The sequence below is a fragment of the Balaenoptera ricei genome, chromosome 2 (genome assembly GCF_028023285.1).
Source record: "Balaenoptera ricei isolate mBalRic1 chromosome 2, mBalRic1.hap2, whole genome shotgun sequence".
Classification (NCBI taxonomy): domain Eukaryota; kingdom Metazoa; phylum Chordata; class Mammalia; order Artiodactyla; family Balaenopteridae; genus Balaenoptera; species Balaenoptera ricei.
The window spans coordinates 151,273,508-151,287,235 of NC_082640.1; the positions used below are offsets into that span (position 1 = coordinate 151,273,508).

General features: G+C 40.7%; 1 protein-coding gene across 10 annotated transcripts in view; it reads left to right on the forward strand.

The window, feature by feature from the left end:
- Nucleotides 1-13,728, forward strand: part of PPP1R36 (protein phosphatase 1 regulatory subunit 36) — a 43,877-nt gene that overhangs the window by 26,967 nt on the left and 3,182 nt on the right. For 9 of the 10 annotated variants that reach the window (XM_059914448.1, XM_059914441.1, XM_059914444.1 and 6 more), the window contains 4 exons: nucleotides 4,587-4,629; nucleotides 4,952-5,130; nucleotides 5,212-5,403; nucleotides 5,999-6,249. In XM_059914448.1, coding sequence (XP_059770431.1) covers nucleotides 4,587-4,629; nucleotides 4,952-5,130; nucleotides 5,212-5,403; nucleotides 5,999-6,182 — 598 coding nt within the window. In that variant the 3' untranslated portion in view covers nucleotides 6,183-6,249. Of the gene's footprint in view, nucleotides 1-4,586; nucleotides 4,630-4,951; nucleotides 5,131-5,211; nucleotides 5,404-5,998; nucleotides 6,250-13,728 lie in introns of those variants that run through there. The other variant, XM_059914442.1, reaches the window with a different exon arrangement.

Consider the following 13,728-nt stretch of genomic DNA (forward strand, 5'->3'; position numbering starts at 1 on the left):
TGCTTGTTGGATACCAGTTTGGAGAAGAATCAGGAGCTCACCAGCCACCATTTACATAACAAATTTTATACAGGTCAAATTGCTGAACAAAAGCTATTGAGGAAAACAGATTATAGCATGTCCTTACCAGTAAAAGTTGTTAATTGGCTGTGGGTATTGACTGTGTCCTTGTCAATGAATGAAGTTTATATTGCTCTTTTGGTTGTTTTTATCTAGGAGAAGATAAGGACAATGTTTTTGCCAGTTGTGAGTGATTACCTGATTTTAACATATCATTATTTAACTTCTTCCCAATATGAACAAGCTGATATTCGCATGAGAACATTTTCATGTGTATTTTCTGATTTTTCTCTCTAATGTATGCATACTTAATATTGGACTAGAACACCTTATCCCTGGAGATAAGTTAACGATTTCAGTAGAACCAGCAATTTGGGGGCTGTTAATTTAGTGCTCTCATGTTTCTTGAGAAGTAGGAGGACATGCCTTTCTATTCTAAATGCATCTGTGAAATCCTGATATTACAAAAGCTTTGGCAAAATTTTGATGAACATGTTCAGTAAAAGCTCTCTGTGTTTTCCATGGTAGATAAGAAAACCTCCTCATGGCACAAGCCATAGAATTAGATCTGATCTTTGGTTATGGCCAATTCTGGCTCCAACCCCACCTCTACCCTAGGAGGTATACCCTTCTCCTCTGCGGTCCGTGCAGCTGTCACCTGACCGGTGACCAAAGAGGCTGGCTGTGGGGATGAGGATGGGGAGAAAGGCGTTTCTTTGAAGCTCAGGTGTTTAAATCATCTTTAAGCCCTCCCCCTGCCACCTCCAGTCACTTGCACCAAGGCCTCTTTTCCCTCCCCCAAACACATTCCTTTGACATTTCTCTTCCCTTGTACAGAGCAGGCCTTGACCATCATTTAAACCTGACTTCACCTAAGGCAGCAGGGGGCAAGTGGGAGCACAGTTTTTTTCTCTCTCCAGCCCAAAACCCCATGGGTCTGGCCCTAGGCTTTGCACCCCTTCAGGAATGACTAAAAATATGATAAGCTCTCCTCATTTTGGTTTAGAGCTAAGAGTCTAATATAGCAAGAAGGAATAAGAAAGCACATAACAGGCCACTGACAATCTCTGGGTTTACCAACAGCTTGGCTTTCCCCTCTTTCCTTTGGATTCTGCCCTCACGGGTAAATGTACAGCATCTTTGTTGACCAGCACGGCAGCCAGTTGCCACATGTGGCTATTGAGCACTTGGAATGTGGCTGGTCCATGTTGAAATGTGCTGTAAGTGTAAAATATACACTATACAAAAAGTTTAAAAATGAATAAAATATCTCATTAATAATTTAAAATATTGATAACATATTGAAATGATAATATTTGGGGGTTGGGGTACAATATATTATTAAAATTAATATCACCTGTTTCTTTTTACTGTGGCTCCTAGAAAGTTTTAAGTTACATTTGTGGCTTGCATTATATTTCTATTGGATTGTGCTGTTATCAACCCTGTTTCAATTTGTAGAGGATTTGGAGGGCCTAAATTTGTTATTTATACTCAGTACATTTCTAAATTTATAACCAATTTATAATTATTATGTACTTATTAAAATTATAGAATATATTTATAGTTATTTTGTATGTATAAAATTAAAATATAAAAATAATTTTTAAAAAAAGGAAAATGACTCAGGATTCACCAGCAAGAGATGAACTGGCAGATTTAAATGTGCTCATTCCCAAATGTACTCATTCTCTGTCTCCAGTTCCTGGACTCATTTCAGTTTTACATGCAGAGCTAAATCAGAATGGTCAAAAGAAATTGAAAAAAAAAAAAAAAAAAAAGAATGGTCAGAAGAAACCCACTACATTCTGTTCTTCTTCTTTTTTTTTTTTTAATTTACCATCTTAATCTTTATTTATTTATTTATTTATTTATTTATTTTTGGCTGTGTTGGGTCTTTGTTTCTGTGCGAGGGCTTTCTCTAGTTGTGGCGAGCGGGGGCCACTCTTCATCGCGGCGCGCGGGCCTCTCACTATCGCGGCCTGTCTTGTTGTGGAGCACAGGCTCCAGACGCGCAGGCTCAGTAGTTGTGGCGCACGGGCCTAGTTGCCCCGCGGCATGTGGGATCTTCCCAGACGAGGGCTCAAACCCGTGTCCCCTGCATTGGCAGGCAGATTCTCAACCACTGCGCCACTAGGGAAGCCCCACACATTCTGTTCTTAATTTCTGCACTGTGAGCTATATCAGTTTGCTCTGGACTTTAAGAGAGAAAGAAGTCCCAGTTTTGCGACAACTTGAGGGAAAGGAGCGGAGGTTCATGGTACCTTCTATTCTAATGTTTAAAAAAAGAAAAACGAAAGAAAAGGAGAGAAAGTGTGTGTTTCCTGGTCAATCACTCTGTCATTTCAAACCCTTGCTAAGATGGTGCTGGTTTGGGTTGTGCCAGCGTAAATACTGCTCTAAACCTTCTCCCAAGGACACAGGCCAACTCAGTATTCCAAAGCCAGAGTTTGGTTGGTTTCCGCTTCAGCTTGACAGGTGTGCATGGTCTCTGGTTTCAGCTGGCAGAGGCAGTGGAAGGGCGGGAATACCACAGAAGCACTCTTGTTGGGTAAAGGCTTTAGGTGACACAGAAGGAGGCTTGTCCTAAAAAGTTTCTGCTGGGCTCTGTTGTTTAATGGTTTCATCTCTGAAATATTTTAAAGAAAAAGCTTATTTTCCTAGCATTCTGGGTTACAAGGACAAATGTGGAGACCTGACAGGCCTGATTTTTAGTTCAGACTCTGTCCCTAATTAAATAATGTCTTTGGACTTCAGTCTCGTCATCAGTCTCCCCACCTGTAAAGTGGGAATAATCATGCAATCTTGTGAGAACTAAATGTGATCATAAATGTAAAGGGCTTAGCATAGTATTTGGCACATAGTCCATGTTTAGTAAATGTTCACTGTAATTACTGTTGCCTTAATTCTTTGTTGAAGACTTGCACGTGAGGAAATGAAGCATCTGCCAGAGGGGAGGGACCCACCGGAGGGACCCACCCCAGTAAAAGCTGAACCACCTCTTCAGTGGTTCCTCCAAATGGAGGGCTAGTTTGGGCCCATACAGCCCATGAAGTCTCTGTGAAAAAGCTGGAGGTCCTGAGGAGTTTGGGTCAACTTCCCCAGACCATGGGAGTCGGGACAGTTCTGGAGAACCTGATACCAGGGCCAATCCTAGGAGTTAGTTACTCCAAGGAAACCCAAAGCAAAAGCAGAAGCAGACCCAGGATCAACCTTGGAGTGCCCTGGGTCTGGCCTTGGCCCCCAAGACTGATCAAGTGACTGCAGGTGCATAGCCCCATCATTCAACTCTCAAGTCCTCCCCTGGCCATGCCTGCTTTCCCAAGGCTGGCAATCAGAATCAGAATGGTCTGTGTTCTGAATGGAGAGGGAGGCCAAGTTTACTAAGTGTGCCCATGCCAGTACCCTTAACACTGAATTTGTGTTGCAAGGACTCTTGGGCGTTTGCCTACCTTTAAGAGACAAGGCTCGGTCTACATACCTCGTTCAGAAGGAAGAGCGCACTTTTCTTCCCAGCCAGTTGATGGTATGGCATAGATAGACCTGTGTCTGTTTTGTTTCTGATTCTTTCTGTACCCAATAGCCATAACCACTGTTTAAGATTTTTTTTTCTTTTTCTTTATTTTAGACTTAGCCTCTAGTTCTTTACTTCCATACCTACTAACACCTTGTGTTACCTCTTCACCCCCTTTCCACTCTCCTCACCGCCCTAACACTCACATTACTAGAAACATTTGGAAGAATACAGCGAGGGCTGGCTTGTTTATCCTGAATTTATATTGATTAGCTTTTTTATGAACCCCACTTTAATGGGGATTTTTTTTAGTTTTTTTAATAGTTGATTTACAATGTTGTGTTAATTTCTGCTGTATAGCAAATTGGTTCAGTTATACATATATATACATTCTTTTTCATGTTCTTTTCCATTATGGTTTATCACTGGATATGTTGATTAACTTTTTTTTTTTTTTTTTAAGGAAGGATTTTTTTTTTTTTTTTAACATTTTATTTAGTTATTTATTTATTTTTGGCTGTGTTGGGTCTTCGTTTCTGTGCGAGGGCTTTCTCTAGTTGCGGCGAGCGGGGGCCACTCTTCATCACGGTGCGCGGGCCTCTCACTATCGCGGCCTCTCTTGTTGAGGAGCACGGGCTCCAGACGTGCAGACTCAGTAATTGTGGCTCACGGGCCCAGTTGCTCCGCGGCATGTGGGATCTTCCCAGACCAGGGCTCGAACCCGTGTCCCCTGCATTGGCAGGCAGATTCCCAACCACTGCGCCACCAGGGAAGCCCTGTTGATTAACTTTTGACCAAACACTAGAGGTTTTGATCTGGGTAACCTAAGAAGTTGAAGAAAAAGACATTGGCACTCATTATCAATGCCTTTTGATAACATTTATGTGACTAAATAGGTATGGGACCACAGGTAATGATCTGCAAAAGGCCTTTTGAAGATAAGGGGTTGCCTAGATCACTGAAATATTGAACTTCCCTTTCCAACCTATAGTTGTGATTTGTTATATTTCAGGGGGAAAATATCAGATACACAAAAAGACTGGAAATTCTTTGAGGTGAGTCACTTACGTTTAGGGGCTCTGCTCTTTGGTATGAAACAGGAAGTATAGCAACAACCAATAGACATTTGTCAGGCACCTATTTTTAATGAATATCCTTTCTACAAAGGATACTAATAAGCTGTGTGCCACTCCTTAAATCTTTGGTCTGATTTTCCTCCTGCAAAGGCGAGTACATGTATAATTTTCCACAGCCCTTCAGGCATGTGGAGAGAGCAGGTCACCTGGGTTTGCGTCTACTTAGTAGTGTTCTATAGACAGGTGGGAGTTTTTCATGTCGTAACTGTGGGTTCCGATTCTCGTCTGTTTTCTGTCGTAGTCCTTTTATACTTTCTGTACGTATGTAGCCTGGATTGTCTTCCGACGTCAACACTTCACAGAGATTGAGGAAGAAATAGGGAGGCTCTTTCGTTCCGACATGTTCAACATTCCTCGAAGGAAGCGCGAGGATGAAGAGTCAGGAGGGGAAAAGAAACGCATGACTTTTGTACAATTCAGGTATGACCTTTTGACTCTCCTAAGCTCAAGGACATTTCTAGAAAACAGATGATGTGACCTAAATGTCACCCCCACCCCCAGGAGAATGATGGCAAAGCGCCCAGCGATGAAAAAAGCCATTAACATGCGCTCTCCAGTCATGTCTACTCTGCTGCCCTCTCTCAGAGAAAAAGCTCAGAATATCTCTGAGAAAAAGTACCGTCAAGTAGGCATGAAATTCCCAGCCCGGATGCAAGAGCACAAGGAAAATCTGGACTCTGTGCACATGCCAATGTAAGTGGCCCAAGGAGAGAGGAAGGAGAGAAGACTGAGTGTTGCTTCCTAGGTGGGGCCCAGGAGGGGCAAGGGCTCAGACATGGTGCCTCTGCCAGAAAGCTGAACAAAGGTGGAAGCACCGTCTTCCTACCATCCCCTGTTCCTCTCGACCTGTTTTCTTTCCAGATCAGTTCTTGGTATACCCATCTAGACTAGAAAAAACTAGAAAGATAGGCTAGACTTCAAATAGTTCTAATTTGGTGAAATGAGTAGCAGACTTTGTAAGACTGAGGTTTTCCTGTTAGAAGAATCATCTTTGGGAAATAAGGGAAGGGCCAGTACAAAATCTTGCTATGGGTCGAGTTTTTGAACCCATATTTAAGAAATAGATGTGTGTGTGTGTGTATTTGTGTGTGTGTGTGTGTGTGTGTGTGTGTATCAGTCTTAGCTTTATACACACGCACAAGTCAACCATATACTGGGTTGGCCAAAAACTTAGTTCAGGTTTTTCCATAAGATGTTACAGAAAAACCCAGACAAATTTTTGGCCAACCCAATACCTTAGTCTTTGGCCTCAGCAAATATTCGGCTATACCAATAATTCTTTCCACAGAGTTGGCATCCTGGGAGAGCCTCGATGTCAGTTCAACCCCCATACCCTTATCCCCCTCGATACAGAAGAAAGCATGAAGTCTGGGAGACAGTCTTCCACGATAGAAAGAAATAACATGAGGATTCAGGATACACTAGACTTAGTCATGAGAGCACTGTCCTCTCAAACAACATTCCCTAAATAATCTGTACATTCCATTTCTGTAATTAATTCCTGTATTTGAAGTAAACTACTTTGACTTAATTACTTTATACAGGAGTAGTGTTTATTATTAAACTTTAAAAATTGTTCAAATTATTTTGTTAAAAGTTCAACAATAGACTAAAGAATTCCAGAAAGCTTTTGAAAAGCTCATTTTCCTATATTTAATAGTTTGCTTTGTTAGTTATTTACTTCCTTGGCTTTTACATGACCATTTAGAGCAATGTATTAGGACATTTAGTCAGTGTTCTAGTGGACTAGTGAAGAAGCATTCTGTTTATTCATTTCTAAGTTCCTTTTTGTTTCATGAGAGAGTGTAACTGGTACATCTGAAAACAAAATTTCATAAAAAGGCAAATTACAATATTTTTAACATTAAATCTCTTTCTGTGGGTATATTATTATTGGCATTGGGATATAAAGTACATCTGACTCATTTAAAAGCCTTTTAGCATATATGTTTCATTCATTTTTTTCATTTATTCATTTAACAACACATATGTTTCAAGCCCCTGCTCCATTCAAAGCCTTGTGCTGGAAAATGTAAGGACAAAAGGTCATCAAGACAGAGACCATATCCTCTGGTCTGAGTAGTAGAGAGGATCAGTAAAACACATGCCTGCTAATGATACAACATTGAATGTGTTAGAGGCCATTAAAGAGGTAAATCCAAGTGCCCTTTGAGACAGATCAGTAGAGCCCTCACTTCTGGGGGAATCGGGAGCACTGAGATTTGAATCTGGTGTCGCAGGGACTGGGTGGCACTAAAGGGGGACCGCCAGTCAGAGGAAGACCATGTGCAAAGGCACAGAGATGAAAAGGTGTGCCCTGTGACTGAGGAAGGCAAGAGCCATGGGTGTGCGAGGGGAAAGGTGTGCGAGGGGAAGCAGAAGAGGAGCGGGCTGCAAAGGTCAGCCGAGCCTCCACATGCCCCACCAGGGAGTGAGCTGGATATTATTTGGTAGGCAGTGAAGCTTAGGACCCGCTGATGAAACCCGTTCATTGGCTGCTGATTATATAGTATCATCATTTAAAAAGTCCTATAGGAGTTTCGCCAACTAAAACAACTGGTCTGAATTTACCTTTCTGTGGCCACAGGTTTATCCCCAAACTTCAAAAATCCTCCGTTCTCCATTTAGCTAAAAGTTCGTTTAACGGAAAAAACTGGATGCTTTTTCCCAGATTTAATATCAAGAGCAGAGGAACAGCAGCTCCAGCCTGTCGATCATGTGGGGCAGCTTCTGTTCAACAGGCACTCTGTCTTCACTCTCATCCTTTATGTTCCAGGTCAATTCCTGTTATTCCTGTTAAAACTGCAAAGTTTTTAAAAATCAAAATCCTGAGGGGGGGAAAAAAGAAAAAGAAAAGGAAAAAAAAAAGAGGGGGGGGGGGAGAAAAAAAAGGGGGGAAAAAAAGAAAAAAAAAATCCTGGACTATGAACGAACCCTTCTTGGACTTTTTATTTACATAGAGCATTTGGTTACACACTGTCATAACAAATTTTTATCTAGAACATGTTGACATGGTTTGATTTTTGATTTTGGGGGTTTTTTTTTTTTGATATTTAAAAAAATAAACCCTGGGAATTGTGGGACTTTTATAACTGTCTTTACTAGGGCACTGGGCTTTTTTTTCCTGCCTCCTTTCTGACCTATGAGGCTTCAGTGTACTTCATTTATTAATTCCTTCAACTGTTGATTCATTTTTTTCATTCTACAATTACTATATCTCCACTCTGTGTTAGGCACCCTGTTTGGTCCTGGGAATTCAGTATGGAAAAAATATAGCCAGCTCTAACTTGGAACTGACAGTCTTGGGGAAGACAGATAGGAAATGAATACTCAGATAATGAACTAATTGCAATGATGATGAACGTTGCAAAAGAGAGGCCTCATCTGCTTCCAGTATGACTCAGGTGGTTATTGGCAGGGCTGAGTTCCTCGCAGGCTGTTGGACTGAGGCCTTGGCTCCTCGTAAGCTATTGGCCCAAGGCCTTTCTTAGTTCTTTGCCACACGAGTCTCTCCAAAAGGAGCTTGCAACATGTCAGTTGGCTTCATTAGCGTGAACAAGTGAGAGAGGAAGAGAGAATGTGCAAGCAAGACAGAAGTTAGTCACTTACAACCTAATGTTGGAAGTGATATTCCATCACTTTTGCTCTACTTTATTCACTAGCAGCAAGTCACAAGGTCTAGCCTACTCACAAGGGAAGGGGACCACCAAGGCCATGAACACCAGGAGGTAAGGATCATCGGGGGTCATCTGAAAAGTCAGCCCGCCACACTGGCAGAAGAAACATATGAAAGTCTTGAGGCTGGAAGCAAAGCTTCTTCAAGTTGCTGAGATAAGGCTTTTGAGGCTGTAGAGAGGAAGGGTAGAAAGATGAGATGTGGCTGGAGAATAAGCAAGAGCCCTATCATGGAGGGTTCTGTAAGTCTATTATGGATACACTTAAGATCAAAGTGGGTTGTTGCAGTGTGATTGTGCAGTTTTTGTCTTGCACAAAGCCACCAGCGAAGGAAGTGGATGGGGAATGAGATCCAAATGCATATCTTCACCTCATTCTGGATCTTTCCAGGTGGAGTCCCATTTTGTAATTCGCAAAGCAGCAGTCTTGAATGGGTACCCTTTAATGGGTTTTAAGCAGGTGCATTGTTAAAGCTTACCAAGAGGGGTTTTTTAATTCAAAATATTCAAGTAAGAGAACAAAAAGACAAGCTACAGGCTGGGGGAAAATATTTGCAAAACACGTATCCGATAGAGGACTTGTATGCAAAATATACAAAGAACTCTTAAAAACAACAAGAAAACAAACACTCCAGTCAAAAAATGGGCAAAAGGTATGAACAGACACCTTATCAAAAAAAATATACTCAGGACAAACAAGCATATGAAGAGATGCTCTACATTATTTGTCATTAGGGAATGGAAGTTAAAAAAGCAATGAGATACCACTACACAGTTATTAGAATGGCTAAACTGACGATACCAAATGCTGATGAGGATTCAGAACAACAGGAACTCTTATTCGTTGCAGAGTCAAAATGATGCAGCTACTTTAGAAGACAGTTTGAAGTTTCTTACTTTAATTTTCTTACAGTTAATATGAAAATGTAATAGATAGCCAACACAGTCTTGGAAAGAAAAACAGTTGGAGGGCTAATACATTCTGATTTCAAACTTATTACAGAGCTACAGAAATCAAGGCTGTTTAGTACTGGTATAAGAACAGACATTTTGATAAATGGAATAGAATTGAGTCCAGAAATAAAACCATGCATTTATGGCCAACTGATTTTCAACAAGTGTGCCAGGACAATTCAATGGGGGAAGAATAGTCTTCTCGAACAGTGCTGGGACAACTGGATATTCCCATGCAAAAGAATGAAGTTGGATTCCTACCTTACACTGTATATAAGCTTTAACTCAAATGGGCCATAAACCTAAATGTAAGGAGTAAAACTAGAAAACTCTTAAAATGTAGGTGTAACCTTCATGATCTTGGGTTAGGCAATGGTTTCTTAAATATGAATGACACCAAAAACATAAGCAACCAAAGAAAAAAATTGATAGATTGGTCTTCATCAAAATTAGTAACTTTTATGCTTCAAAGAAAACTATCAGGAAAATGAGGGTGATGATTGTATAGCAACTCTGTGAATATACTAAAAAAAAATGGAATTGTACACTTTAATGATGAATTTATGGCATGTGAATTATATATCAATAAAGCTGTTATAAAGAAAAAAGTGAAAACACAATTCACAGAATGGGAGGAAATATTTGCAAATCCTATACATAATAAAGGTCTTGTATTCAGAATACATAATGAACTCTTACAGTTTGACAATAAAAACTAAATAATCCAATTTAAAAATCAGCAGAAGCTTTGAATAGACATTACTCCAAAGAAGATATACAAATGGCTAATAAGCACATGAAAAAACACTCAACTTTATTAGTCATTAAGGAAATGCAAATCAAACCCACAGTGAAATTCCACTTCACACCCACTAGGATGGCTATGAGCAAAAAGTTAGAGAAGAACAAGTGTTGATGAGAATGTGGAGAAATCAGAACCTTCACAACATTCCTGATGAGAATGTAAAATGATGCAGCCACTTTAGAAAACTGCTTGTCAGTTCCTCAAAAAGTTAAGCATATACCATATGACCTAGCAATTCCATTCTTAGATATATACCCAAGAGAATTGAAAACATATGTTTACACAAAAACTTGTACACAAATGTTCAAAGAAGCATCATTCATAATAGCCAAAAAAGTGTAACAAACCAAATGACCAACAATTGATGAATGAATAAACAAAAATGTGGTATATCCACGCAATGGAATATTACACAACCATAAAAAGGAATGATGTACTAATTCATGCTACAAGGTGAATGAAGCCTGAAAACATCATGCTAAGTGAAAGAAGCCAGACACAAAAGCAGCATGTTCTATGATTACAATGATATGAAATGTCCAGAATAGGGAAATCCATAAAGACAAGGTAGATTAGTGGTTTCCAGACACTAAGGGGAGGAGGGAATGGGGGGTGACTCTAACAAGATTTCTTTTTGGGGTGATGAAAATGTCCTGGAATTAGATAGTGCTAATGGTTACACAACCTTGTCAATAGACTATCACTGAATTGTACACTTTAAGAGAGTGAATTTTATGGTATGTGAATTATATCTCAATTAAAAACAAAACAAAACAAGGAAAGTCTGAAAAATTGCCACCTGATGTCTAAATCTAATCTAGTATTCTGGATAGGATCCTGAAACAAAAAAAAGATATTATGTAGAAACTAAGGAAATCCTAATAAAGCATGGATTATAGTTAATAATAATGTATCAATATTGGTTCCTTAATGTACCATACTAATATAAGATGTTAATAATCAGAAACTGGATGTGGGGATACAGGAATTCTCTATCATATCTTTGCAATTTTTCTTTAAAACTGTTCTAAAGTAAAAAGTTAATTTTAAAAAATATTCAGCAAATACTTATGTCGCACCTGATATGTGGGCATAGAGCTGGACCACATATGGTCTTTGTTCAGGTTGCCCTCTGCGCAGAAGCGGAAGAATAAGATAAACACATGCACAAAAAGGAGGCTAGAAGTCAGAAATCAAGAAACACTATGCAGTAGGGCTTAAAGGAGAGAGCCTCTCAGGCCAAGGGATTGGGAGATGGCCATAGAGATGGCTCTGGAAGATGTGAGGGGTCTGGATAAGCAGAGATGGGGTGGGGGTATCTGGGGATGCTTCCTGGGGTTCTCACAGGGTTCAGACCTGAAAATCGGGTGGTGATGGGGCCTTGTGCAGTTGAGCTGGGCTGTGGGGTTGGCTAGGGGAGCAATGAGGACTTCTTCATGTGGGAAAGATGGTATCTTATTTCTTAACCTTTTCCAGGGGCTGCAAAACCCTTTCTATTCCGCCTTTGTTCGGACTGCAGGGTCCTATAACATTTGAATCATCATCCTCTTCTAGGATTCAGCCTGTCCAACCATGTCAGCGTTTCCATCTTTACCTCTGTTTTGAGCCTCAGTTCCATCATAGATACAAATCATCCTACTTAGAACTTGGCATATGGCATTTTGATCTCTAGCTAATTTTTTTTTTTTTTTGGCTGCACTGCGTGGCTTGTGGGATCTCAGTTCTCTGACCAAGGATTGAACCTGGGCCACAGCAGTGAAAGCCTGGAATCCTAACCACTAGGCCACCAGGGAACTCCAGCTAATTTTCATACCAAGAAAGAAAAATAAATGTGCCTCCTCCAAGCCCATTGCCATTGAGCTCTCCTCCCTCTGAACAAGTTTCAGTTTGCAGAAAGCAAGCAGTTTCAGGGGACTGAGAGCATAGGGTGAACTGTGCCCTTGTTTTTGCAGGACGTCTCCAGAGCAGTCTGTGTCTGGCAGCGGGTTCATAAAGTTGTTCTCTGCCTCTGAGTTTCTCTCTGTGGGGTGGTGCCCAAGGTGGTCTAGGCGAGCCATGCTAAGGGGCTTGGTGTCCTGCACCACTTGCTTTGCACCTTGGCCTCCCTTGTCCTCCTTATGCAGAATGATTTGTTCTCATTTCCTTTACTTCTCCTGCGTCTAACCCAGAGGCCTAAGCAGAGCAAAAGGGGAATGCGCTGGGGCCAAAGAGCTCAGGTCACACTGAATCCTGGCACAAAAATGGCCACCCACGCCTAGGACCTTTGCGGGGGACACTTGTCCCCCAGCAACTGGCCAGTGTCAGAACATTGGAGCTATTTAGAATCAAAGTCTTAAGTCTATTGGTGGTTCCCCCATATCAACCTGTATTTCTTCTAGAAATAATTTTTAATGATATCATCTGCCTAATTTACATAAGTAATCCTTGTTCAGTGTAAAAAGAAACCTTAGAAAACACAAAGAAAAAAATAAATGCGCATAATCTCATCACTCAGGATAACTCATTGTTAATAATTAGGTGAATCTCCTTTCAGTCATTTGTGTGCATTTATGTACAAACAAAAATGAGGTCATGCAGTGTACCCTTGTCTGCAACCTCCCTCCTTCAGAGAGAAATACATCGTGAACTCAGCCAGTACCCATCTAAAACATGATTTTAATTGCCCTGTGGTATTCTGTGGTATAAATATGTCACAATGTCCTTGCCCAGTCCCCTATTTTCTTGTATACATACCTTGTCTCTCAAACTACTGCTCTTTTCCTTAGGATAAAGCCTTGCGAATGATATTGCTGCATCAAAGAGCACACTCCTTCTCAAGACCTTATGATTGCTGAATTTCCTCCCCAAGGCTAGCCCCAAAGCAAAGCTACCTCCATCTGTGTATGAGAATGCTCACCCCTCACCTGGGCATTACCATTCCTTTGAATCCTTGCCAATTCTATGGTAGTGAAAAATGGAATTATATGTTCATTCTAATTTATACTTTCTATTAACAGTAAGGATGCATACCTCTTCATATTGGTCATTTGTGCTTCCCCTTTTCTGATTTATCACAGAAATAATATAATGTGAAATGCATTGAGTTTCTTCGAGTAAACGCATCACCCAACTCAAGGAACTATATTATAGTAGCACAGATAATAAAAATAACAGTACCTTGTCATAAATTCTAGATCAAGGCGGATGGTGTCCGGGTATTCGTTCTTAGTTGATGAAATTTATTCGTCCATCTTTTAGCTCAGAATCTCAAAATGCTTTCCAGATCCCAGTTAAACTTGTTAAAACACTTTTTACGTACTTATGATAGGAGTTCCATCTGCCTTAGCCACTCCTGACCCACCAACCTCACCTCCAGCCTGGTGGGAGAAAAACAATCTGAACTTAAGTACCTGATCATTACCTATTCATATCCTTTGCTTATTTTTCTATTAATGGACTCTATATTTGTCTTTCTCTTATTGATTTGGCATTCTGATCTCTGGTGGCCTCGGCCTGAAGCAGCTTGAAGCAGGGTTTCGGTTCCCGGCCAGAGATTGAGGTCGGGTCGCGGCAGTGAGAGCACCAAATCCCAGCCACTAGACCAGT